The sequence below is a fragment of the Epargyreus clarus genome, unplaced genomic scaffold, assembly GCF_041222505.1.
Source record: "Epargyreus clarus isolate Ecla_fem2 unplaced genomic scaffold, WU_Ecla_fem_2.2 ptg000032l, whole genome shotgun sequence".
In the NCBI taxonomy this organism is placed as follows: Eukaryota; Metazoa; Arthropoda; class Insecta; order Lepidoptera; family Hesperiidae; genus Epargyreus; species Epargyreus clarus.
In genome coordinates this window covers 11,206,221-11,231,603 of record NW_027332237.1, presented here as the reverse complement: position 1 = coordinate 11,231,603, position 25,383 = coordinate 11,206,221, and the positions used below count along the sequence as shown (strand labels likewise).

Below are 25,383 nucleotides of genomic sequence, written 5' to 3'. Positions count from 1 at the left end.
TGTGGTGACACAAAGTCACCTGGGCGGAGCCCGACGGGGCAGTGCGCTGAGAGGACTCCGGTCGCGTTCCTTTGGAGATCCCGGAGTCCTCTACGCAGCGCCGAGGACGGCCACCGGGGGGGTTTTAGTGCGGTAAAAGTCCCACATAACCCCGTGTCGCTCCCACGGCACCGGGTACCTTTTGAAGGTTTCCCCCTCGAAAAGAAAAAAAAAAAAAAAAGGTACCCATATGGTTCCATGGTAACCCAGACATTGTTAAAATGTTCATAAGACCGAGAAGCCATGTCATAAACAAAAAAATAGTAAAATACGTCATAAAGTTTACTGAATTTTATATTTATAATGTAATGTAGGTATTAGGTATAAGTACTCATATGAGATATCACTTAGGAATTTAGGCTACACCTGTCTTTAAGAATATATATCAATATCATATTTAAGGCTTTTTAAGGCTATTGGAATATCATATAATTTCTCTTTAATTAGTAACTCGACACTAGTAATCCGACGCATGTAATCGGGACGCGTAGTTTAAGTACCTATTTACATTTTAATATAAAAAGATGTATTTTCCTTTAAATAAAGTCAGTGTATATCGAACCATCAATCGTTTCATTACTCTCCACTCCATCCACACATCACAATAAACTGAAATTTGTACAGACAGCAAAGCGAACCGTTCTCTTCATCAACAACATCAACTCATTACTATCCTACCATAGATGTAATAAAATATCCATTGTATCCTACTACTAAAAATGGATCTCCTTTCAGAGTGAAAAGGGTTTTAGGTCATAGTGCACTGTGCTGGACAAATGCGAATTGAATCTTTTATTAAATCTTTGAATGAGTACACGTAAAGTAGAAGACAATTTTATTAAATGTTGAGAATTCACAATTATGACGATTTTCAAAATCTTTGAATGAGTACACGTAAAGTAGAAGACAATTTTATTAAATGTTGAGAATTCACAATTATGACGATTTTCAATTAAAACTATTGTATTTACGCCTTATTCAACATACTGAGGTTTTAAAATGAATATTCGTTATTTTCCCAAGATATTGCCTACTTATTTGCAATATTATGTATGTATTGATTTAACCAATTCTTTATGAATTAATAATCAGTTATTATAATATTTAACCATAAATGTTATGAAGTTATTGGGATGGAAATCTTTGAATATAATTGGTTCATTCAAGGAATACCGCATAAGACCAGCTGGATTTCGCATTCAATAACTTAATTAGATCACTTTAAACACAAAAGGGAATTACGAAATAAAAGTGAAGAATGTCTGAAAAGCGATACGCATGTCCCATAAAACGGAGCGCGGAGCAGAAAATTGCATTAGGAGAAGCGCATACGCTCCGGCGAGCACTGATTGAAAATGAATTGGTGTCGTTATCGGGAAGCCACACGCGACACTTCGAGGCTCGCTGCTGAAGGGCGCGGACAAGTCCTCTCTGGAACTAGTGGCTTAGTGAGTACTGGCAGTGAGTGCAGCATACACGGTGCAGCATGACGCAGGAGCCGCACACCATCGGCGCAGTGGCCTTCGCTCTAGTCTACTTCACGTTCTTCTTGGATAACGTGCTGCTAACAGTTCTGGGTAAGTTTCATTTTATCATTTAATTATAGGTTACTCGACAAAAGAAAGGAGAGTCGATTGCCATGGTAACTGATGACTAAGCTAAACCCTTTACATAAAAAATAGGACGTAACAGGGAGAGATATAATGCTCTTTCTTGTGATTCTTGCGATATGCAAGTCGGGGCTGGATCGAATGAGGCGGAGGTGCCATGAAGCTATGGGAAAACAAAGATGGCACGTTTCAACAGTTACCATGTTTCAAACCATAATTGGGGGCGGTAGTTCTCTAGCGGCATAATTGCGAAAGGGGAGGTCCGCCCCGGGCCTCCCATCCTAGGGGTCTCCAAACACAGTTACTAAAAAAGGTGGTCATAACCAAACAATCTATAAAATGTGTATCACTCACCGAAAAAAGAAGGTCACCGAATTACAGACGAATAATTCCATAACACATTTGTCATTTTGTAAAATAAAAATAATACACTTTTGGGGACCTCCATTCAACTTTCCGCCCCGGGCCTCTGACGACCTTAGTCCGCCACTGAGGTAGTTCCCCCACTTTTCATATAAATATGTTGCCGGCAGTGCCCATCATCCCGGACTGGATCCGCGGCGAGTCGCTGGCGCTGTGGGCGGCGCACGGCGCTCCGCTGGCGCAGATGCTCAACGCCACCGTACAGCACGCCGCCGACGAGGACGCCCCGGGTACGTGACGTGATGTGATGCGACATTTTATTAAGGTTCACTTTATACACATGTAGTGAAAAATAATTATCGAATCTTATCTTCTGTCGATCATGATCATACCTTATAAACCCGATAAGGATCCATCCATATGAACTATTTGTACAATCATTTTTGCAATATGTAAGAGTGACCCTGACTGCTTTCCATCAGGAAGCCTGCAGCCTTATTGGTACATCTAAATGAAAGAAAAGTAGAAATATTTACTTATTTATTGGGTGTCCCAATTCGAAGAGCAGCTCGGTCGAGTGGCGCGTTGACAAAATGATATACAAAGAAAAGATACAAAGACAAAACAATAGTTAAAATGTAACTGTGGGTAGACGCGGGCGTGTCGGCGGCGGGCGTGGGCGCGGTGCTGGGCGCGAAGGCGGCGGCGCAGCTGCTGGCGGCGCCGCGCGCGGCCGCGCTCGTGGCGCGCCGCGGACCCGCCGCCGCGCTGCGCCTCGCCACCGCGCTGCTCGCCGCCGCTGCCATCGGTACACATATCACACTCTGCATCACTCTACCTCGTACTCTCCTCTCTACGTTTCTATGGTTCCCTACCTCTTAGTTTATAAATCCCTTCACTTTGACCAGTTTTTATTATTTACGCATTGAGACATTTTTAGTCTTACAATTTGATACAACTTCTAACCTTTCATCTTGTGAGTAGAGTTCGCGCCAAACTTCTAGTCCGTTCTGAAATTGTTTCACGCAGGTGTAATCAGCGAGCTAATGCGGTCAAACACAACCACAAGCATATATCCACAACTTCCGTAAAAACAGGAAGGGTACACTAACGCAGATATGTACACGTCGGCGAGAACAGACAGCGGACAGCTGGGGCGTCCCGAGCTGTCTTCTTTCGGGTAATATCTACAATTTGCTGTTGCGATGCGACTTGCTCTATATTCAGAGCGGACTAGAAGTTTGGCGTGCACTTTATCATTCTTTTTCTAAGCAGCTTTGAAGGAGTTATAGGATAATATAAACGAACTTGCAGGATTAATCACGATATATTACTTGGAATCTGTACACTACATTAAACATACACTTGACAGACAGACTGATCAAATCAAAGAGTGACACATAGATATATTTAAAAGTAAATTAATTTACATTGAGTTTATATATGTATCTTCAACAAGCTTAGACCGCCCAAATTTCAATTTTCGCCAAGGACATAAACTTCAATTCTTGTTACGATGCGTTGCGTATATATGACTGCAATGTGGTGTGCAGTGTTCGGCGGCTGCGCGGGGTCGGGCGCGCGCGGGCTGGGCGGCGCGGTGTGCGCGGGCGGCGGGCGCGTGGCGCAGGGCGGCGGCGCGGCGCTGGGCGGCGTGGCGGGCCTCGCGCTCTGCGCGCGCCTGCTGCCGCCCGCGCGCGCGCACGCCGCGCTCGGCGCGCTGCTCGGCGCCGTCGCGCTCGGTACACACACGCGCACCTACACACACACAACACATGTGTACACGCTCGCCCACACACACCCATGCATACATACACACACACAACAAGCGTATCCACGCACAGACACACAATACGCTCCTTAAGAGTATACAATATTATTATTATTATATATTACACAATATTATTATTATTATACATCACAAATACACATACGCAAAAACACATACACCCACATAATTATGACATTATTTCTGTCGATCGTGTATAGTCCGCGCCAAACTGCTAGTCTGCTCTGAAGATGTTGCAGGTAGTAATACAATTTGCTATGGCGACATGATTCATTTCTATATTCAGAGCGAACTAAACTTATAGATATATTAGGTATATAGATATATAGGTAGGATAATATATCTATGACTAAACTAGTTTTACGCGGACTATAACACGTTCATTACATGAATTTTCGTATTTTGCAAAATGTTGATCGAAGTTTGCAAAAGAAACTTAATTATACAAAACAAATAATTATACAAAACAATACGGCACATTATAAAAAAACGACAGAAAATTAATAATTTGCATTTTTTCAGGAGTTTTAGTGGGTTATCCTTTCGGAGGCGCTGCGTACTTACTGTGGAGCCCTGCTGCACCATTCCAGCTCATAACTGTTGCTTTGCTGCTAAACCTGGGTACACTCCTCCATGGAATAACCATTACTTTAGCTTCCATGTATGAATTTAATCTAAAATATTTTTGTTTTACAACAGGCTTGCAGTACATGTTCTTGAATAAAGAGGAATATAACATGGTAAGTTGTTAACCTCGTTGAAATATTTTATTTATAAAAAAAGTTGCCCCATAAGAAATTTTTTCCTAGTTTAATTTAACATCCAAACATTTTTAACAAAAAAAATACGTGTGGCACTCGGAGACTGCCGCGGTAAAGCTATTGCATAGCATTTTTTATGCTATGAAAACGCTCAGAAGGAATTCCAGAAATACAATATATTATTCCATAATCATCAACATTTACATTAATACATCTTTATCCACTATTTTATCATATCTCCATTATATAAGACATTGCAAATATCAGCTGACATTTCATAACTCCAAGCAAGACTGAACATTCTAAAATATAAAATAGAAAAGTATTTAATAAGTGACATAAAGTATTAACAACCAGCAATATAAATGGATCAATGCGATGTGCCTGTGACATTTGGCCGAATGTTACAGGTACATCGCATTTTTCATTAATAAATGCACTTTGTTTATTCATATTTAAAACACTTTGTACACAAATTATTTGTACCATAAATCATAATGGCGTTTTGATTTTGTGCTGTCAAGTCTGTCAGTTGTAATTGTACGTTTAAAAATAACAATAAACAAACACTCTTTTACGTTATTTTATCAATCCAGAATTCAACATAGCTTATGTTGACAAAACATATTATTTGGATAATATGGTAATATAATTTTGAATTTTATAATGGGAATATAAAATATACTTCACGCAATTTTAAGATTTCTGCACGGATTATAAAAAAATGTGTATTACTGCCATCTGTGTTCAAGTTGACGAATTAAGGTTATCAAATAAAATAATAAGGAATTTAAAATAATACTTTATTCAATTATATCCATATTTTTCTATTGACAGTCAACAACTCGGTTGCCTGGAGACTTGATATCCAACAGTCCTCCACCGCTATTTTCACTTACACCACCAGGGGCGCCGGCAGCATTTGGTCAAGGTGACGGCGCACCAGTATGCCATTTTCAGTTCTGACTTCATAATGGAGTCTACCTAATCTTCGGATGACGACTCCGAACTCCCATTTAACTCTTGGGTTGGTGTAACTGCGGACTCGTACCTTATCACCTTGTCCGAACTCCTGCGTTGGCGGTGCATTGTAATGTATGGATAGTGGGGCGGATTTCTTAAATAAGGCATGCATATAGGTTCTTACCTCTCTGCCGAACATTAACTGATAAGGTGATAACTCTTTTGTATTAGGTGTACGTCTCAAGCGTGCCTTGACAGTTAACAGTTTATTAAATAAACTTCCGCTCTTGCTGATATAAAAGAACATTCAGGTATTAGCCGATTATTTTCTTTTTGTACATTCAAAAATTTAAATTTTAGCTTTGTATATATTTCTTCAAATTCGTACCTGTATTTTATTTCCTCTTCTAAATTTTCTTCTTCTGTAAGCCATTCAATTTTTTCTTGAATCGCGTAGAATTTGTTCAAATTTTCTTGTAAAGAATTCAGTCGTATATTTATTTCTTCAATGTCAATTTTTTCTATTCCCGAAATGTAATTTTCGGTTCGTTTCATTAACCCACGTAATGTGGCTCGTATTTCCTTATTGTTTTTTAGTTCATTCGACATCTCGTCGCCAATATCAAATAAAATAATAAGGAATGTAAAATAATACTTTATTCAATTATATCCATATTTTTCTATTGACAGTCAACAACTCGGTTGCCTGGAGACTTGATAGTTGGATATCAAGTCTCCAGGCAACCAAGTTGTTGAAAGGTGTTACTTATTTTCGTTACGGAATTTCTCGATTCGGTCGCCGCGCTCAAAGCCCGCGATAAAAGCTATGCAATAGCTTAAAAATACAACCAACTTCTATGTCACTACAAAGTAAAAAATAATTGAAATAAATGTTGGTTTAGTACATATTTCTGAAGTCTGCGCTCAATATATTTCGTTGGATAACGATGTAAAGCGTGTCTAATATTAACGCCGACTTCAGAACTATGTACTAAACCAACATTTATTTGAATTATTTTGTACATGGGATTCTCATCATCTCATGGGATGGGATTGTCTTCTTTGGCTCGGTGTTTTATGGTGCCGTGTCGTATATTGTAGATAGGATCAAAGTCTGGCACGGAGCCGGGCAAGGAGAGCGTATCGGGGTAGTGGCGCATCTGTGGCCTACCGCAGGTCTAATCCTATCTGGGGTCGATTATAGATGCCATAGGCGGCATTGGTGGCAGTAGCCCTTTATCAGGTGGACATGCTCGTCTGCTACTCTTATATTATAAAAAGATTGTTTGGCTCTGGGTTTCTGGTGTCGCGTCGAGCGTGTAATGTAGTTGGAGATCAGAGTCTTCTCCGTGTGTTGTCGTGTCGTGTGTGTATTGTAGATGGGATCAGAGTCAGAGTTAGACGCGGGCGCATCGGGCTGGCGCGCGCTGGCGGCGGAGGCGCGGCGCGGCGCGGCGGGCGGCGGCGCGGGCGGCGTGCTGCTCACCACCAGCGTCATGGCCGCGCTCGAGCCCTGCCTGCCCGTCTGGATCATGCACAAGTTCCATCCGCAGGTACGCCACCTATCGTCTCTCCATCCGTGTCTTTCAATTGGTAACATGTGTTAGGGTATATTTTCATTATGATACTTTTTACTTCTATAGTCTATTTAATTGTTGGTGAGTAGTAATGTAGCGGGAAACTACATAAAAAGAAAGAAGGATATTATATGTTTTTAGCTCAGAACAATAACTACCGATTGTTCCGCGGTTTTTAGAGAATAAGATGTCATAGAATGGATTGTCTAAAAAAAATGGAATTGTTATTAAATCTTTTATTATATAAAACATGAAGTAAATTGATATGCAGAAGCTACGACCACCAATTGATTATGTGCTCGTATTATGTATAAAAAGCAATGTTCATAGAGTCAACTAACCCGTTCCCAGGTTGTTTTCCTCAGACAATAAAATTTTCTAATATTTCTAACAATCCCGCCAATCAAAGTCAAATGAAGATATCATCGATTATTTTTAAAAGGATTTAAAGCGTTTATAAAACTTAGCTTGTAGATATCCAACAAATGGATACCTAAATAAAGGTGGTAGAACCCTTTGTGGTTCGACTCCGTCGGCACCACGGCCACACCTATTTCTACCTAATAACAGCACTGTTAAGCGCTTGAAGGGTGTGGTAAGGGAGACAGAATTTTCCGAGGCGTTCCAGCTTAGTCCTCAGGGGTAGCGGCGCATCTGTGGCTGACCTCAGGTAGGAATATCTAATCTTATCTGGGGTTGATTACAGATGTCCATGGGCGGCTGTAGCCACTTACCATCAGATGGACTGTACGCTCGTCTGCTACTCCTATATTATATAAAAAAAAACCTAACAATGTTTGCCTATAACAGCGGTGTTAAGTGTTACTGTGTTCTGGTTTAATGGATGTAGTACATTGACATACTTATCTGAAACGTTCTGACCTAGACTTAGGTTAACAACGCACCTGTGGCCGACTTTAGATAGAACTTTAATCCTATCCGGTAGCCAGTCGGATTCGGAGTGGCAGTAGCTATTTACCATCTGGTGGACTGCTCGTTTGCTACTCGTTTACTATAAAAAGTAAGTGTGATGTTCCTGTGCGCAGCGGTGGGCGCTGGGCGCGGCGTTCCTGCCGGACAGCGCGGGCTACCTGGTGGCGGCGAGCGCGCTGGGCGGCGCGGCGCGGCGGCTCGGCGCCGAGCGGGTCGCGCTGGCCGGCCAGCTCGCCGTGGGGCTGGCCGCGCTCGCCGTGCCGCACGCCACCTCCGTAACACATATACGAGCTATTTTTAACACGTTTTTATTAGCTTCACCTGTATGTATGTTTGTGAGTTTGTGTGTAACTCTCCTTTAGACTAAGAGCAAGTGGCTTATTGTTGGTATATTATGTTATTATGGTTGGTTCGTATATGGAATATACCATTGCAATACGAAGTATTATCGACGGAAATCTTTAGGAAAGTCGTGGAAAATCTGGCGCAAATTTGTGTTAACGCTGGTGGAAGACACTTGCCAGATATCAGATACAGTAAAAGGGCCTATAGCTAAGGGTTAATAGGGATTTATGCTGAAAGGGCACAAAAAAAATTTTTTTTTGCCATTCGGTTTGAAATTATCTGAAACGTAAAAATTTTTTAGTTCGGTTTGAAATTATCTGAAATGTAAAAAATTTTTACGTTTCAGATAATTTAAACCGAATGGCAAAAAAAAAAAAAATTATGTGCCCTTTCAGCATAAATCCCTATTAACTCTTAGCTATAGGCCCTTTTACCTTTAAGCACGCGATATATTCTAATTAGCAAATAAAAGTAGAGATTTCTATTACTCAAAATCACTTTTTTTATTCAGTACAAAAGTTATTCGAAAACCAAATAGGGTGATTAATTTTGCGCCACCTTATCAATCGTTATTAATTAAGGTAAAAAAAGTTACTGATAATAAGTAGGTAAATAATAGGTAAATATTATCTCACCTATGAAACAAAACGTGGAAACTGAGAGCCAGTCCACACGGCGCGTTGCGTTGCGTCCTCGCAACGCAAAGGTTTTGACGCATAGCCGGCCACACGGGCGCTGCGCCAACGCAGCTTTACTACGACGTAGTATCGTTCCGTCATCGCAACGGCGACGCAAAGTTGCGGCGAGCATTTTAAGTAATCGTCGCAGTCATTCTATAGAAAGCATGGATTGGAAAAGACGTTTGGAATTGCTGTTTTCGTTTTTAAATTTTAATTTTTAAAATCTACATGTGACTTGTCCCATATAATTTCTCTTTCCTGAACTAACGTAATGAAGTAATCCATGTCATCTTCTTCAGTCGTACTCATTTTACTCTGCTAATAAAACTAAATACAAAAATACCTAAAAATAAGCGAGATCAGCTTGGGTGTGCGATCCTTATCAATGCATAAACAACTGAACGCTGCCGCTCCGGCGACGCAATGAGTACTCCCCCGCCCGCTTCGTCTCGTGCGCTACAGCTCAGTGCGCTCAGTCGCGTATGCGCTGCGTCGACGCAGCGCTGTGGCTGCGTCGTTTTACATACTAATAAACATAGTGTACACACGGTGCGCTGCGTCGACGCAGCGCATACGCGACTGAACGGCAGCGCACCAGACGAAGCGGGAGGGGGAGTACTCATTGCGTCGCCGGAGCGGCAGCGCTCAGTTGTTTATGCGTTGATAAGGAACGCACACGCAAGCTGATCTCGCTTATTTTTACGTATTGTGACGGTGACGTTATAATAGCAGCAATGCCAGACGTCTTTTCCGATCCATGCTTTCTATGGAATGAATGTGACGATTACTTAAAATGCTCATCGCAACGGTGCGTCGCCGTTGCGATGACGGAGCGTTACGACTCCGTCGTAGTAACGCTGCGTTGGCGCAGCGCCCGTGTGGCCAGCAATGCGTCAAAACCTTTGCGTTGCGACGACGCAACGCAACGCAACGCGCCGTGTGGACCGGCTCTTAAGTGGGTTTACTTCAGTTGTAATTATCTTGTCTTGGCTACGCTTATGATTTATGATAGTAACATTTATAAATACCTTGAGATTTTAAAAAGAACAGATCGTCCCACACCAGCAACGACAGTCATGTAGTTCTTATAATACGTGTGTTAGTTATATATGTCGTCGTCAGATAACGTCGCTGGGCGCGGCGCAGCTGGCGCTGGGCGGCGGGCTGGGCGCGCTGGACGCGGCGCTGCTGCCCGCGCTGCTGCGCGCCGCGCCCGCCGCGCCGCCCGCCGCCGCGCTGCTGCAGGCCGCCGCCAGCGCCGCGTACGCCATCGGTAACACACTGACATGCACACGATGACGTCACACTGCGCCCGCCGCCGCGCTGCTGCAGGCCGCCGCCAGCGCCGCGTACGCCATCGGTAACACACTGACATGCACACGATGACGTCACACTGCGCCCGCCGCCGCGCTGCTGCAGGCCGCCGCCAGCGCCGCGTACGCCATCGGTAACACCCTGACATGCACACGATGACGTCACACTGCGCCCGCCGCCGCGCTGCTGCAGGCCGCCGCCAGCGCCGCGTACGCCATCGGTAACACCCTGACATGCACACGATGACGTCACACTGCGCCCGCCGCCGCGCTGCTGCAGGCCGCCGCCAGCGCCGCGTACGCCATCGGTAACACCCTGACATGCACACGATGACGTCACACTGCGCCCGCCGCCGCGCTGCTGCAGGCCGCCGCCAGCGCCGCGTACGCCATCGGTAACACACTGACATGCACACGATGACGTCACACTGCGCCCGCCGCCGCGCTGCTGCAGGCCGCCGCCAGCGCCGCGTACGCCATCGGTAACACACTGACATGCACACGATGACGTCACACTGGGCGCGGCGCTGCTGCAAGCACGCACACACATGCGCACACGCACGTATACACACATATGCACGCACACACACACACACACACACTCGCACGTACATACGCACACACATGCACACGCGCACACACACGCACGCACACAATACATACGATCTGTAGAACAAAACAATATGACAATAACAGTAAACAAAAAAATTTTAAGTTGTGGAAAGATCTGTGATTCAACTTCGGTGGCACCACCGTTGTTGTGTTCTGGTTTGAAGGATGTGGTAAGGGTAAATTTTCTGAGGCATTTCAACTTAGTCCTCATAAGTAGCGGCGCATCTGTGGCCAACACCAGGTTGGAATCTGGTTTTGTTTGGGATTGAGGTCAGATGTCCATGGGTGGTAAGGACTTAACATCAGGTAAGTTGCATGCTCGTCTGCTACTTCTATATTATAGATAAAAAACAACAACACGTGGTGCAAAAAATGGTAGAACTCTCCGTAATGAGACTCCGAATGCCTAACCATAGATTTTCATGGACGGCAAATGTCATATTTCAGAATTTACCTTAACTATGTAAAATACGTAAACCTTACATTAGTAGTAATGAGACTATTTCTGAAACATAAGTTGAAATGCTTCTAAGGAATTTAGGCATTTAGCTTTTCAACTTATGTTTCTTCTAAATCCCTTTAAAAGACAACTGTACAGTACCAGTTAACACCGTACGTCCGTCTCGCGCGACAGTTATTTTTGCGAAGTATAAAAATAGTAATGTACGTAACTGTACAACAACAAAATCTCTACACTGTTTAAAAGCTGTGGTGCCGCCCAGATGGAACTTCAAAGACTTTTTAAGGTCACTGTCGTAGGTCCGGTGGTTGGCGGCGTGCTGTCGTGGTGGGCGGGCTTCGAGACCGCCATGCGCACGCTCGGCGTCGCCAACCTGCTCTACATGGGGTACCTGTACAAAGTGCTGAGGGAACACCCGCTCTCCGAACAGGTTACTGCTGCATTTGTAGCGATTGTTTTTTTCCGTAGGCTTAGTAAATAAATAAATTATGCATGCAATTAGTCTGTTTATTATTTTTTTTAACTCGTTTCTGAAGTACTCCTCACTCGCCGTGGCTTTAGTCAGTCGCACGACTTCGTCATTTGACTTCATCAACAACCCATTACTGTCCCACTGCTGGGCACGTGTCTCCACTCAGAATGAGAAGGATTAGGCCATAGTCCACCGCGCTGGCCAAGTGCGTATTGGTAGACTTCACATACCTTTGAGTTTTTTTTTTGTAAATCTCTCAGGTTTCCTCACGATGTTTTCCTTCACCGTTTAGCAAGTGATAATTAGTTTCTAATACGCACATAACTTTGAAAAATCAGAGGTGCGTGCCTGGGATTTGAACCTCGGACCCCTCGATCGAGAGGCGAAGTTTCTTAACCACTAGGCTATCACTGCTTTTAACTTGGACAGGGCTAAATAAACAATTACCTACTGTTAAAGGTTTCCTTGAAGTAAGTAATATTTAAATTTGAATACATTCAGACTCACATCGCAATTTCTTATCACGCAGTTACAGATTCGACATAAAACAGGGCAATTAGTAAAAATATCTTTAAATCTTATAATAACGTAAATTTCACATGATCATAATTGTTTATGTCAGTGGGGAGCGGTGAGCGCTGCGGAAGACGCCGAAGACGACGAGCAAACGCCGCTAGAGCGCAGACACCTCGCGCTGCACTAGACCAGACACTCCAGACATCTCTTGCAGACATCCATTTATCATCACATATTTATCTATTAACTTCTAGAAATTCACATTGATTCTTTGTTTAATTAATATGAATAGGAGATTTCAAGAGGACAGTCAGAATTACTGAAGGGTACTCACAACTTGTTGCAATATTCTTGTTCACGTACTTAATTAGGTATAATGATAATGATCTCAAGCTTACAAATCAATAATTAAATGGTAAATAAATTAAAATGTGTATTATTTACTTAATTTCTTAATTTGAAGGTGGTAGAACCCTTTGTGGTTCGACTCCGGCGGCACCACCGCCACACCTATTTCAACCTAATAACAGCAGTGTTAGGCGCCGCTGTGTTCCGGTTTGAAGGGTGTGGTAAGGGAGACAGACTTTTCCGAGGCGTTCCAGCTTAGTCCTCAGGGGTAGCGGCGCATCTGTGGCCGACCTCAGGTAGGAATATCTAATCCTATCTGGGGTTGATTACAGATGTCCATGGGCGGCAGTAGCCACTTACCATCAGGTGGACTGCATGCTCGTCTGCTACTCTTATATTATATAAAAAAAAAAAAAAAATTGTAAAACACACTTTTACTTCAGGCGTAAGTACGTAGTATGTATGTATTAAAACTAAATTTCATGAAAGTTCTGCTAAAAGTAGCTAAGTCGTTTCTAAAATTTGCCTGGAGTTATGTCACGCAAATTTTGTGTTTGCAAACTGATATTTTAGTATGTATGTTTGGTATGACTTGGTTTGCCCTCATTTAATATCCTAGCGCGAAACTTCACGTCATTGCTAAATTGCTAACAAAATTGAAATTGGTTAATTTGATATACTATTGCTTCCGGTTCTACTTTAATTTATATAATCGGCCAAGGCTAGCAGCCGAACAAAACAAATAAATCAATAAAGCTCATAATATCATTTAGATGATTTCGAATGCATAATATTTTAATAACAGACGTGACCTTTTTAAATTACATTACTTACATAAACCTTATTAAATCAGTGGCTATTTATAAATCAAAGTCAAATAGTCAATCAATAATAAAATTATTTATTAATGTAAATAGCAGAATGCTTTGCTCGTGGCGTCGCTCGTTTAAAGTTGTTGGGAAATGGCCACAGGAGAACGAGAAAATAAACTATGAAATATAATAAAATGAAATTCACTTCAAAAAGATACTTTTTATTATATCGAATCATTGACAGAATGACAAATCAGAAGAAGTAAAATATATGTTTTTCAGCTGCCAGCTTTATCATATATAACCTACTTGAATATTATACATTATAAGAGGCTTGAGTTTTTGCTATATTCCAACAGCCCACCTCAAAAATTCAAGTATAAATACGTTCTTTGCAGAAAACTTTTTGAATGTCATTACATCTACCACCACTTCACTAGGTGTTTCATTATGGAGAAGAATAAATATAAATGTTTAAACAATGGCAAACTTAACCATGGCACATGTGGAGCTGAAGATACTTCAGACCACATCGTTTTATCAGTCAAATATACAAAGAAAACTTCAAACAAAACCTTATACTCGTACTCTGCTTTAGCTGATGAGACTGCGACAGTGTCTACATTGTTTTCGTGTGTTTCACGAAATTATGCAGTTTTAATTACTTTGAACAAATAGTTTCTAATACTATGTTTGTGCGTCTCGTCGCGGTCTCAGTTCCTCAGTCCTCAGAGTCCACATAAGCAATAATTAACTACTTATAATTACAGCTTTCATTGATTAGGTTTAACTATTTATATATTTTATATAACATTAAAATATGTATTAAATATTTACACATTTAAGACAAAAAATCTGGATGCGTAAGTACATTTACTTTTACATTTCTATACAATACTACTTTTATTTAACTCTACAATGTGCACCATGGCATAAGTCAGTATTTAATACTGAATAATTTATAAGAAAAGTGATTAGGATAAATTACACTTATAGAATATTTTTAACACATTTTGCACATTAGTAGACTGATTAAGGGATATTGTATTTGCTATTTTTTCAACATCTATATCAAGAAATTATGTTATTTATTTTTTATTAGTAATATAAATTATTTGCATTAAAATGTTTTTGCAAAATAATGCTTATTTTGTTGAAATTATTAAACCATATACATACGTGTGGGACTATACATATATTCTTATCCGTATTAATTTATCTTATATAGGTATATTTAAACATTTATCTACATGCATCTGCATGAGAATGTACCTTTAAGAGTTTTTAAACCCTATATTTAAGTATAACATGAAGACGTTCAAACCAAAGCCGAGATGTCTGCTTTAAGCCGTTAAAGCTTTTATTTAATTTACTGACTTTATTATCTTTAGGCAAATATATCTTCTGGTACTACCATATAAATATTCTCTGTATGAAAACCATTATAATATATTTTTCTAATTATATCAAATGAAATTTACAAAGGTAGTCTTTTCGTCCATATGGTGTACATTTAAATCTATCTAAATGTAGTAAATCTGGCTATTGGTGCGAACCATCTTAATCCTGTAAAATTTCTTACTGAAACTGAATTTCTTAGTGAAACTTCGAGCAACTAAACTAGCTTTGTTATTTTTTCTGATTTGCCTACTTAGTTCATTATTATTTGTGGTAAATACCCACTTGCAACTAATAATGTTAACATATTTAGGTCTGTAGACAAAATATCAGATTTGATTGCTCCTTTGTGGCTTAATTTCACTTTGTACTGCTTTTTACCATTTATCAGGCACCTTAAAATACCTTTAATTTATTTAGGTAATGATTGCAAAGTACTTAATAAAGATCAGATATCAGGATTGTGCATCCGTATATAATAATTCAGGGATTGATTGATACTAAATACTTTTTAGTAGTTATTTGTTAACGCATTATCATTTAAGGAATGTTGTTGTTAGCTTTCAATTAGTTTCGCCGAATCAGAGTCAGGCTTTCTAATTTTATATTGATATGTAATGCTCAATGTTTGTTGTCATTATTTTCAATATTTAATTCATCAACTACATGATCTGCTTAGCAGCTATGGACATTTCATTACTTTTAATATTTAATAATGTATATCCATTAAAATCTTTACCAACTAGACTGGTTCTAAAATATTTTTATCTTTAATCTTGCTAGCTGTGTTACGAACGTAGCAGTAGCACCAAAACATTTTCATATGATCAATTTTGTTTTTACCTTGCCACAATTTACATGGTGTTTTATTTATTTATTATCAGAGCTTTAGTGGGGAATATATATATTTTTATAAATATAAGTAGGTATATGACTGTTGTAACAGCTTCACCCCAAAAGCTTTATTTAATTTCGCATTTACAACCATTTCGGTTAATATACGATTCATTTGCTCTGTTTCACCATTTTATTGTGTTTTATAAGGTAAATTTTAATGATACATAATTATCTTGCCAACAAAAATTCCTTAAGTTCATTATTTCAGAAATATATTCTCGATCATTATCATAATGTAAATGAATAATGTTACTATAGGATACATTTTCACTTTTAGACTTTTAAAATGATACTTATTTCCCATTTAAAATACATGTAACATAAAGATAATTTTTGTCATCAAAGGAAGTCGAAGTTATCGAATCGCAAACATCACAGTGAATAATAAAAAAATGTTTTTTTTTTTACCATTTGCTGGTCAGTCTTGACTTTCAGAAATTCAAGATCACAGATTACATATACCTAAGTATTCAAGATTGTCACATGACGGTCAATAATAAAATCTTTAAAAATATTCAAATTTCATCAACCCATTTATTGTCCCACTGCTGGGCATGAGTCTCCTATCAGAATGAGAAGGTTTAGGTCATAATCCATCGCGTTAGCCAAGTGAGTATTGGTAGACTCACATACCTTTCAGATTTTTTATTATATAAATCTTTCAGGTGTAGAAGATTTCTTCACGATGTTTTCCTTCACCTTTTAAGCAAGTAATAATTAATTTCTAATACACACATAACTTTGAAAAAATTCAGAGGTTGCCTGGGATTTGAACCTAGGACCCTTCGTTAGACAGGTCGAGATTCTTAACCATTAGGCTATCACTGCTATTCAAATTTAATTTCTGTTTATTCAAATGACCGTTTGTGCCATAACTAAAACGATTTCTAACTTTGAAGTAAGTGTATTTTATACTGTGATCTATAATTTTATGAAAAAAAATAATGATACTATCATCCTTTATACTACATATTAGACATTTACTATTTTTATAAATATGTCCTTCATTTTTTAATAACCGGCACAAACCTTTTATTATTCAATTCGATTTACTAAGAAGCTGCATAGGTACAGCTTAAGTTCCATAGAACTAAAGTTCTACAGAACTTTCGGTGAAAAGTATAGAATTTTAAATTCTTTGTTTTTGACCTTTACCAAATCTTTAGCTCCTCCAATTTTAAACGTAGTCTGTCATGTGACACATATAAATCCTTTGTATTTTCAAAGTGATCAGAGTTTTCAAATCTTAAAGAAAACCAAATGTCAGGGTTAGAATTGGAACAAAAATCAAATAAATTTCATTTTGAAGACGTAAAAGCGAAACTGTCCTTATTTTTATTTTCAGTGTCCAATGTATTTCCTGTTATATAGCTACTACTGTCTCCATTTTGTTGCAATTAGGTACTTGATATAATGACAGTTAACATCAATAATAGTGACGGGTTCAGATCGCAAAAATTATAATTTTTACAGCAACTGTTTCCAGCATAAAAATTCATATTAGCTTGTGTATCTGCATGATGTAATACTCTAGTAGTAGTTTACACATTTTTCCATTTTAAATTTATATTTTTACAAGCGTGTAATATTTGAAGTTCAGTTATTTGAGATCTCAGTTTTACTTTGAACATTTCGAATTCGTATTCTTTGAATCTAAAAGAAGAGATATTGAATTATATGCATTCCGTCGATCCATTACATCCATTGATCCATAATCAGTCGATCCTTTTCATCCATTGATCCATTTCATCAAGTTTAGCACCAAGTTAGTGATCATATTAATCAATCGTTAAAATAAGTTGTATCAGCGTTTTTTGTCTGGTCGCAATTCCAAAGTTGTTTCTTACGCACTCAAAATAATTGTGTAGCCAAAATTCTCCATTCGTAATTTTATTAAAGTCATCCATTATTGTTATCGCCGTAGACGGTATTGGTTTGGACGTAGAAAAATTAGACACTTATATATTATTGTTTGCCATTGTCGTTCGCCATCAAAATTTTTCATGTGTCTTTTTCTTCCACAACTCCATGTTTGAAATATTACATTATTTTTTTTACTTCATTGTAGATGACTATGTTTTTCAATATATTTTACGATAGCGTAGCCTGGGCCCATAACCTGTTGGGAAATGGCCACAGGAGAACGAGAAAATAAACTATGAAATATAATAAAATGAAATTCACTTCAAAAAGATACTTTTTATTATATCGAATCATTGACAGAATGACAAATCAGAAGAAGTAAAATATATGTTTTTCAGCTGCCAGCTTTATCATATATAACCTACTTGAATATTATACATTAAAAGAGGCTTGAGTTTTTGCTATATTCCAACAAAAGTTAAAGCTAGAACGTAGAATTGGTCATATTTTTCCGTTCTTTGTAGTTCCGTTTGAATGTTGAGTAGTTAATAAAATACTTATGAAGTTAAACATCTTTGGATCACTAAACGTAACTGACTTCAAATGCAGTTACGTGTTTTAAAGAGGCAAACTGAATTTATTCAAGTACTTATAGGTAGGTACATAATAAATGGCAATGATGATACGTGCATTACGATTCCACGTTCATATGTAGACATATAAAACACACAACAAAACCCAGAATAGAAATTTAAATTCATCTTTGTCTGTTTGTGCCGGGAAGGAACCAGGAATCCTCATCGTAAATAATTCAACTCATGACTGCGGCTTCCCTCCCCGAATTGTCGCGTAAACTGAACTTGGCTCCCTTTCGTCCATGTTTTGATGAAATAACATCGACTGTGTTATTACGCTATGAATTTAATTAAAAGGTAGAGAGTTCTACTAGGCACAAGTTAATCTTACTTGATCTGGCTGGTTATTCGACATTTGAAATGATTATTTTAACAATTTTGTCACAATTCCTGTCAGGCCGCGGCCGAGCAAACGCGTCAAAATTATGTTGTAAAATTTTATAGTGAAAATTTTTAGTGTTATATAATAAATAAAACCAGAACAGAATGTCTAAAAAACCATTAGGTAAGTCATACGATTCCGGGACCAGAATAGGGCTACGGTATCCCCTGCCTGTCGTAAGAGGCGACTAAAAGGGGCTTTCGGGGTTACGGGCGGCAAGAGTGGGAGCTCGAACCGCCCGGCTAGCGACCCCGGGAAGGACGACGGTATGTGTGGTCGCATTCCGTCGTATACACCAGACGGTGTGGTGACACAAAGTCACCTGGGCGAAGCCCAACGGGGCAGTGCGCTGAGAGGACTCCGGTTGCGTTCCTTTGGAGATCCCGGAGTCCTCTACGCAGCGCCGAGGACGGCCACCGGGGGGGGGGTTTTAGTGCGGTAAAAGTCCCACATAACCCCGTGTCGCTCCCACAGCACCGGGTACCTTTTGAAGGTTTCCCCCTCGAAAAGAAAAAAAAAAAGTTAAGTCATACGAAGATATATGTAAACAAAGGTAAAATAGGTACCTAAATGTTCTTACTCTTGCCTACCTACCCTCAAGAGAGCAAATCCATTCTGGTTACCACGAACAGCCAATAATAACGTAGCGATTTTACACACATTTTCGCGTTGAGCGAGTCATAACATGTAAATTCCCCATACAAATCACTGCTTTACTGATTATCGCACTCAGATACTTTAGGTACCTACAGGTAATAATTTCTTTAAGAAGTCAATTTATGCTTGTAACATGAGAGTATCAAGTTGAACGGCAAGATACTTAAGTACCTACTTTATGATGTCATAACTTATGTAAAAAGTTTACATACAGAGGTGTAAACTACCGGAGAAGAGCTCTCCCTTCTTTGGGTCACACTGCCCATGAGCACTTGTAACCAACTCCATATAAGACAGGAATTTTAACTGAAGCCAATCGTAGATATGCGTTGTACTACTGAGGACTAAGACGGTCTCCTCATGTGTAAGTCAGTCAGCTTCCACACCTTCACATCGTAACGCAAGGACTACATTCCGCTAGAAATGGATAAGTTAGTACCATCTCTGCCCAACTATACTATTCGATGTAACGAAGCCTGATGAACCCAGGACCGGGCCCGGGAGCCTACAAGCTGCCGGCGACGGTGGGGTTCGCGGGGCACGACCCGTCGCGGTGGCGCGGGCCGATGTTCTCGTTCGGCACGGGCGCCTCGTTCCGCTTCAAGCCGCTGGGCCCGGGGCCCGCGTATCGCATCGACCGCGTCACGCGGGACGGACTCGTCTCCTCGCCCGCGTGGAGCTTTGGAGCCAGGTATTTCGCTTATTTTTTTTTTATAATATAAGGGTAGCAGACGAGCATGCAGTCCACCTGATGGTAAGTGGCTACTGCCGCCCATGGACATCTGTAATCAACCCCAGATAGGATTAGATATTCCTACCTGAGGTCGGCCACAGATGCGCCGCTACCCCTGAGGACTAAGCTGGAACGCCTCGGGAAAGTCTGTCTCCCTTACCACACCCTTCAAACCGGAACACAGCAGCGCCTAACACTGCTGTTATTAGGTAGAAATAGGTGTGGCGGTGGTGCCGCCGGAGTCGAACCACAAAGGGTTCTACCACCTTCAATTTCGCATATAATTATTACGTCTTGCTTGTCTTTCAGACACTTAACATATGTGCAGAAAAGAATAAAATTGCTGTACGTTGAGTCGCATGATATGAGTGATACGTACATTTAAACAACTTTAACCGTAAAAATTTGATTTCAGAATTCAGGCCATCTAGGAGTACCTATTTTATATTTTTCTTCAAGTTCTTAAGATATAGAATAGCAAACGAGTATGCAGTGCATCTGATACTAAGTGCCTTCTAGCACTCATGGATATTTGTCATAACCCTAGATAATAGGTTTTAATTTATTCATCATCCCAGGTAGAAATCTAACATGAGGACTAAGTTTGAACCCTTCGGATAAGCATGTGTCCCTATTACACCTTTTGAACTGTAACACAGTAGCGCTAAAGACTGATGTTACTAAGCAGCAACAGGTGTAAATGGTGCATTCGGGGTTGAACTGCGGAGTTCTCCCACTGCGTCGGTCCCGCAGGTTCCCGGCGCGCGGCACGCTGCGCACGCCGGGCCCGGGCGCGCACGCCCCCGAGCGCTGCGCGGACGGGCGCGGCGCGCGGGCGCCGGCGTACTCCATGGCGGCGCGCCTCGGCTTCGCGCCGCGCCGCGTCGGCCCCGCGCCCAACGCGTACGCGCTGCGCCTCGGCCCCGGCACGCCCGCATACACCATGGGCGCAAGGGTCGGCTTCCAGCCCAAGGCGCGATCGCCCGGGCCGGCTGTTTACTTTCAGCGGGACGCGGACGTCTATCGGACCAGGTTAGACTATATGTGATTTTACTAAGCTTTACTAGGGTTAGTGTCCACAGCTTATTCTCCCGCGCTTTCGTTGCACTTGCACCATAGCATGACATATTTAGATGTTTATTACTTAAGCATACGCATGCGGGGCGCGGAAACTACAACGGATTAACTAAGGTGTACGAGTGGGACACAGAAATAAAATTGCATGACAAGAAAAAGCCCTTAGGTAACACAACTTTTTGGATTTGAAGTCAGTTGCAAGAACCACCTAGTTTCAGGCAGATTTTTAGTAGGTTGATTTGCTATTTAAACAAGAAAAATTAAAGCTTTTACACACCAAACCCATTATGAAGGTCGTCGTTATCTGGCACGTTACAGCAACATAACGTTATCAATATACATGAACGAATCTAATAAAAGTTCGATATAGACAGCCACGTTATTATGAAAATCATATTATAAAACACATTGTGTCTGACTGCAGGCCGCCCAAGTACTCGCTGGGCGCGCGCGCGGAGGGCGCCGGCAAGGCTACGAAGTCTCCCGGCCCCGCCGCCTACCCGCCTAACCTCTACAACACCAAAAAGGTACTCTACCACTATTATTATCTCAAAGTAATATATTACATATATTAAGGGTACACCAAGGAAGCCCTTACATTTTTCTTCGGTTCAAATCTTATAATTATTAATGGTCCTTTTAGCCGGATTTCATAAAAGTCCGATACACCATTAAGTGGACTACACTCACTCTCACACTCATCATGTCAGATTTTTTATTTTTATTGCAAGTACACAATAGATTTTATGACGTGTTGCTTGCGTGACACAATAATCATACTAATGACCATATCACAATAAGCATCAGGTCTGCCAATCGTAGGACTGCGTTCGGCAGTTAAATTGGTTATGTTTTAAGACGTGCAACTTGTACGCTCTCACGAACCGTATCCATTATACAAGTAAGCAATAAAATTTACATTTAGGTATTTGCTAATTTCTATGCAAGTTCTGGTTCGATTTGAAACACATGTTGAATGTTAATGGTCATAAACTATTTCAGAATCCCTACGCATACTCGTTCGGCACAAAGCACGGAGACTACGCACCGCCCATGATCATAAAGGAGGACACCATGGACTGCTTATAAACTGCCACCGACCCGGGAGTCCCGCATAAACACGCCAACTAGTGCGTAAGGATCTTAATGATGAAACAATGCACAATGAACTTAAAGGGTCTAAATTTGTAATTTTTTACAATTAAAATTCCTATGAAAACTCATTGTACATTGTGTGATAATAATTCAGTATTAATTGTTTAAGAACATTTAATGTATTTTTTTTTGACATAATTTGTAATGTTTGGTCGAAGCCGCGAAGCAAATTGTCTTGTATCTGTTATTGGTATCCGTATACCTATTAAGTTTAGTAAAATGTTTTGTACTGTGAAATATGTTTACGTCAAGTCATGTAAAAGTTAACCGCGTAAGTAATGTAAAAAAAGTTAAATGATGGCAAATAAACATGATTGTACTGCAAACTTTATTTTTTTATGAATCTCCAAATTGCCCAAACTCATTACAAAGTAGCATTAAAAAGTGTTAAGTGTTTGTGTCAGAAAATGTGTATGTTGCAAGATCAAAAATCATCATACACATTTTTAAAATTGTAAAATCAGCTTAGTAAAAATATTGAAAATTTATTTTTGTATAAACACACACAAGAACTGCAAACACTTATGTGTAGATAAAGTATATAAATTATATATTATAGAAATAAAATACTATGTTATTAGTATTTAATTTATTTCTATTCTAATATTAACTAATCATAATTTATCCTATTTCTGTACAAACAACACTTAAAAAAGATAAATAACCACCCTAAATATGAAAGCAGTTATTTTGCATTTCTGGTAGACACTCAAGTTTTTTTATGAGAAGTAACAAGCAAACATGTATCCTACGTGGCAGTAAGTGATCGCTGATCACTGTTACCCATGGATATCTGTAGTCAATATCAGTTAAAAGTCCATTTACCATCAAGTGGAATACATTTAGCAGTGATAGCCTAGAGGTTAAGAAACTCGGGCGGTGCGAGGGGTCCGAGGTTCAAATCCCAGGCAGCACCTCTGATTTTTCAAAGTTATGTGCGTAATACAAATTAATTATCACTTGCGAAACGGTGAAGGAAAACATTGCGAGGAAACTTGCATACCTGAGATTTATAAAAAAATATCTCAAATGTATGTGAAGTCTACCAATACGCACTTTGCCAGCGCGGTGGACTATGGCCTAATCCTTCTCAATCTGAGAGGAGACCCGTGCCCAGCAGTGGAACAGCAATGTGTTGATGAGGGTGATGGACTACATGTTTGTTTGCTACCCATATAAAAAGGTACACCTTATTCAATATTTTTTCAAACTAATGCAGTTATTTGAGTGTCTTCTTGAAGGAGAGCAGTCTGTTGTTGCGCTTCATGCCGGCAGCCCGCACTCGCAACCAGTACTGCTTGGTGTTGGGGTCCATGTCCTCAATGCGGGGCGCAGCGCCCGTGTTGAGGTCCCACAGCCACTCGGGGTACTCACTGTCTTCCTTCAACTGGAATCAAAAAAAGAAAAATAATATATAGTTATTCTGTATTTACAGACATAAAAATGTAAGACGAATTATTATTGAAAATATAATAAAAGTACAATAACAATAACCGAAAAACTCTCAACTCTGCTTTAATATTACTGATATTAGACACCAGCAACCTGAGTTAGAAGAGATACATGTGTGACATGTGTGTGGGAGAATAAATGTACATACATACACAACATAAATATACAATATCATATCATTATATTATCATAAACATAAATCTCACTCATCTTAGATACCTAATTTTATTTAATGCAAATAATCAAAAAAATAATTACAGATGTATCAACTCTAAGGATAAGTTGGAAAGTCAAAATAACAAAGTGAATCCTTGTTACTTCTAAAATATAAGAAAGTAACTAAGTATGCATACTGACCTTAACATCCTCCCCTGTGACATATATGTTGGAGCCGCACACATAGTTCACCAGCTTCTCAGGGTCAGTCTCCACGGGCAGCTCCTTCTTCTCCATGGGCCCCAGCTTGCCCATCTTCTTCTTGCCCCTGCCCAGCCCCAATACACCTGGGAGAACATGACAGAAGATTTTTTGTATTCACTCACATCGATAATAAAAAATAAGTAAATGTACTTGAATCCTTTGTTGTTCGACTCTAGAGACACAACAACCATCTATTTCTGCCAAACAGCAGTGTTAAGTGCTGCTGTGTTATAATTTACAGGATGTGGTGAGGGAGACATACTGATCTGAAGCGTTCCAATTTAGTCCTTAGGGGTACTAACGCGTTTGTGGCCAATCTCAGGTCATTATCATCACATTTCAGGTTGGTTAGGATTACTAATGACCATGGGCGGTAATGATCACTTACTATCGGACGGTTTGTTTGCATTAAAAAAATATTACCTCCAGCAGCTGAAGTAGTTTTCTTAGTGACAGCGTAATTCGTGCATCCAGTGTGTATATTCATGGACGTGATATTAAAAACATATTGTGACTGGAACGCCAGCCGGGTCACCGACGCCGGCCTGAGTCGTTGTAAGCTATGTAAGATAGACATTTATTTGATCTTGGTCGGTTTTTTCCTAATAAAATAAATATATTTCAAATAATTGATAGTTTTACAGGTTATGTAGGAACAAAATTGACTATAACAATCTGACAATTGACGTTGATGACAATGACATTGACAACTGACAAACAGTGTTTTTGCTTATTACTGTCACCTTGATCGACACATGGTTGCCACTTTATAGTTTTCTACTCTTTTTTTTGGCAGAAATAGTTCTATTCAATGTTTTTGGAATATCCCTGAAATACTTGTTAAAAATATCATACATTAATTTCTCGCTTTTAATGGTCGAGATATTCATATAAAACATTAAACGTTTTTATTTTTTTATGTCAAAGTACCAAAACTTTAAAAATTATTTGATAGTATCCAATCTCAGAGAAATCATTATTTAATACGAGCGTGGACTCCATTTCCATTTAAAAATAATTCATTCCTTGACTTTACTTAAAAATACTTGGTTAACATTCATTAACATTTTATCAGGCAAGTATGAGGTGCACATGCGCACTAAAAAGTGAACGTACCGACT

At 39.9% G+C, this 25,383-nt stretch overlaps 3 protein-coding genes across 3 annotated transcripts; 2 read left to right on the top strand and 1 right to left on the bottom strand.

The window, feature by feature from the left end:
• Positions 1 to 1,216: 1,216 nt before the first annotated feature.
• LOC140754987 (chromaffin granule amine transporter) lies at positions 1,217 to 12,887 on the top strand. Its single transcript, XM_073090149.1, has 10 exons — positions 1,217 to 1,616; positions 2,183 to 2,302; positions 2,665 to 2,820; positions 3,566 to 3,754; positions 4,324 to 4,550; positions 6,905 to 7,078; positions 8,149 to 8,310; positions 10,183 to 10,333; positions 11,745 to 11,875; positions 12,540 to 12,887. The coding sequence occupies exons 1-10, from the start codon at positions 1,526 to 1,528 to the stop codon at positions 12,618 to 12,620; spliced, it is 1,482 nt and encodes a 493-aa protein (XP_072946250.1). The 5' UTR covers positions 1,217 to 1,525; the 3' UTR covers positions 12,621 to 12,887.
• A 5,846-nt stretch (positions 12,888 to 18,733) lies between these two features.
• LOC140755112 (ciliary microtubule associated protein 1A) lies at positions 18,734 to 22,716 on the top strand. The gene is made up of 5 exons (XM_073090312.1): positions 18,734 to 18,891; positions 19,915 to 20,116; positions 20,912 to 21,190; positions 21,660 to 21,762; positions 22,238 to 22,716. Exons 1-5 carry the CDS (start codon positions 18,873 to 18,875, stop codon positions 22,322 to 22,324), a joined length of 690 nt encoding a protein of 229 aa, XP_072946413.1. The 5' UTR covers positions 18,734 to 18,872; the 3' UTR covers positions 22,325 to 22,716.
• Positions 22,717 to 22,964: 248 nt separating this feature from the next.
• Positions 22,965 to 24,960, bottom strand: mRpL54 (mitochondrial ribosomal protein L54). The gene is made up of 3 exons (XM_073090311.1): positions 24,686 to 24,960; positions 24,200 to 24,345; positions 22,965 to 23,777 (listed from the first exon to the last, which is right to left on the bottom strand). The coding sequence occupies exons 1-3, from the start codon at positions 24,837 to 24,839 to the stop codon at positions 23,610 to 23,612; spliced, it is 468 nt and encodes a 155-aa protein (XP_072946412.1). The 5' UTR covers positions 24,840 to 24,960; the 3' UTR covers positions 22,965 to 23,609.
• Between the last annotated feature and the right edge of the window lie 423 nt (positions 24,961 to 25,383).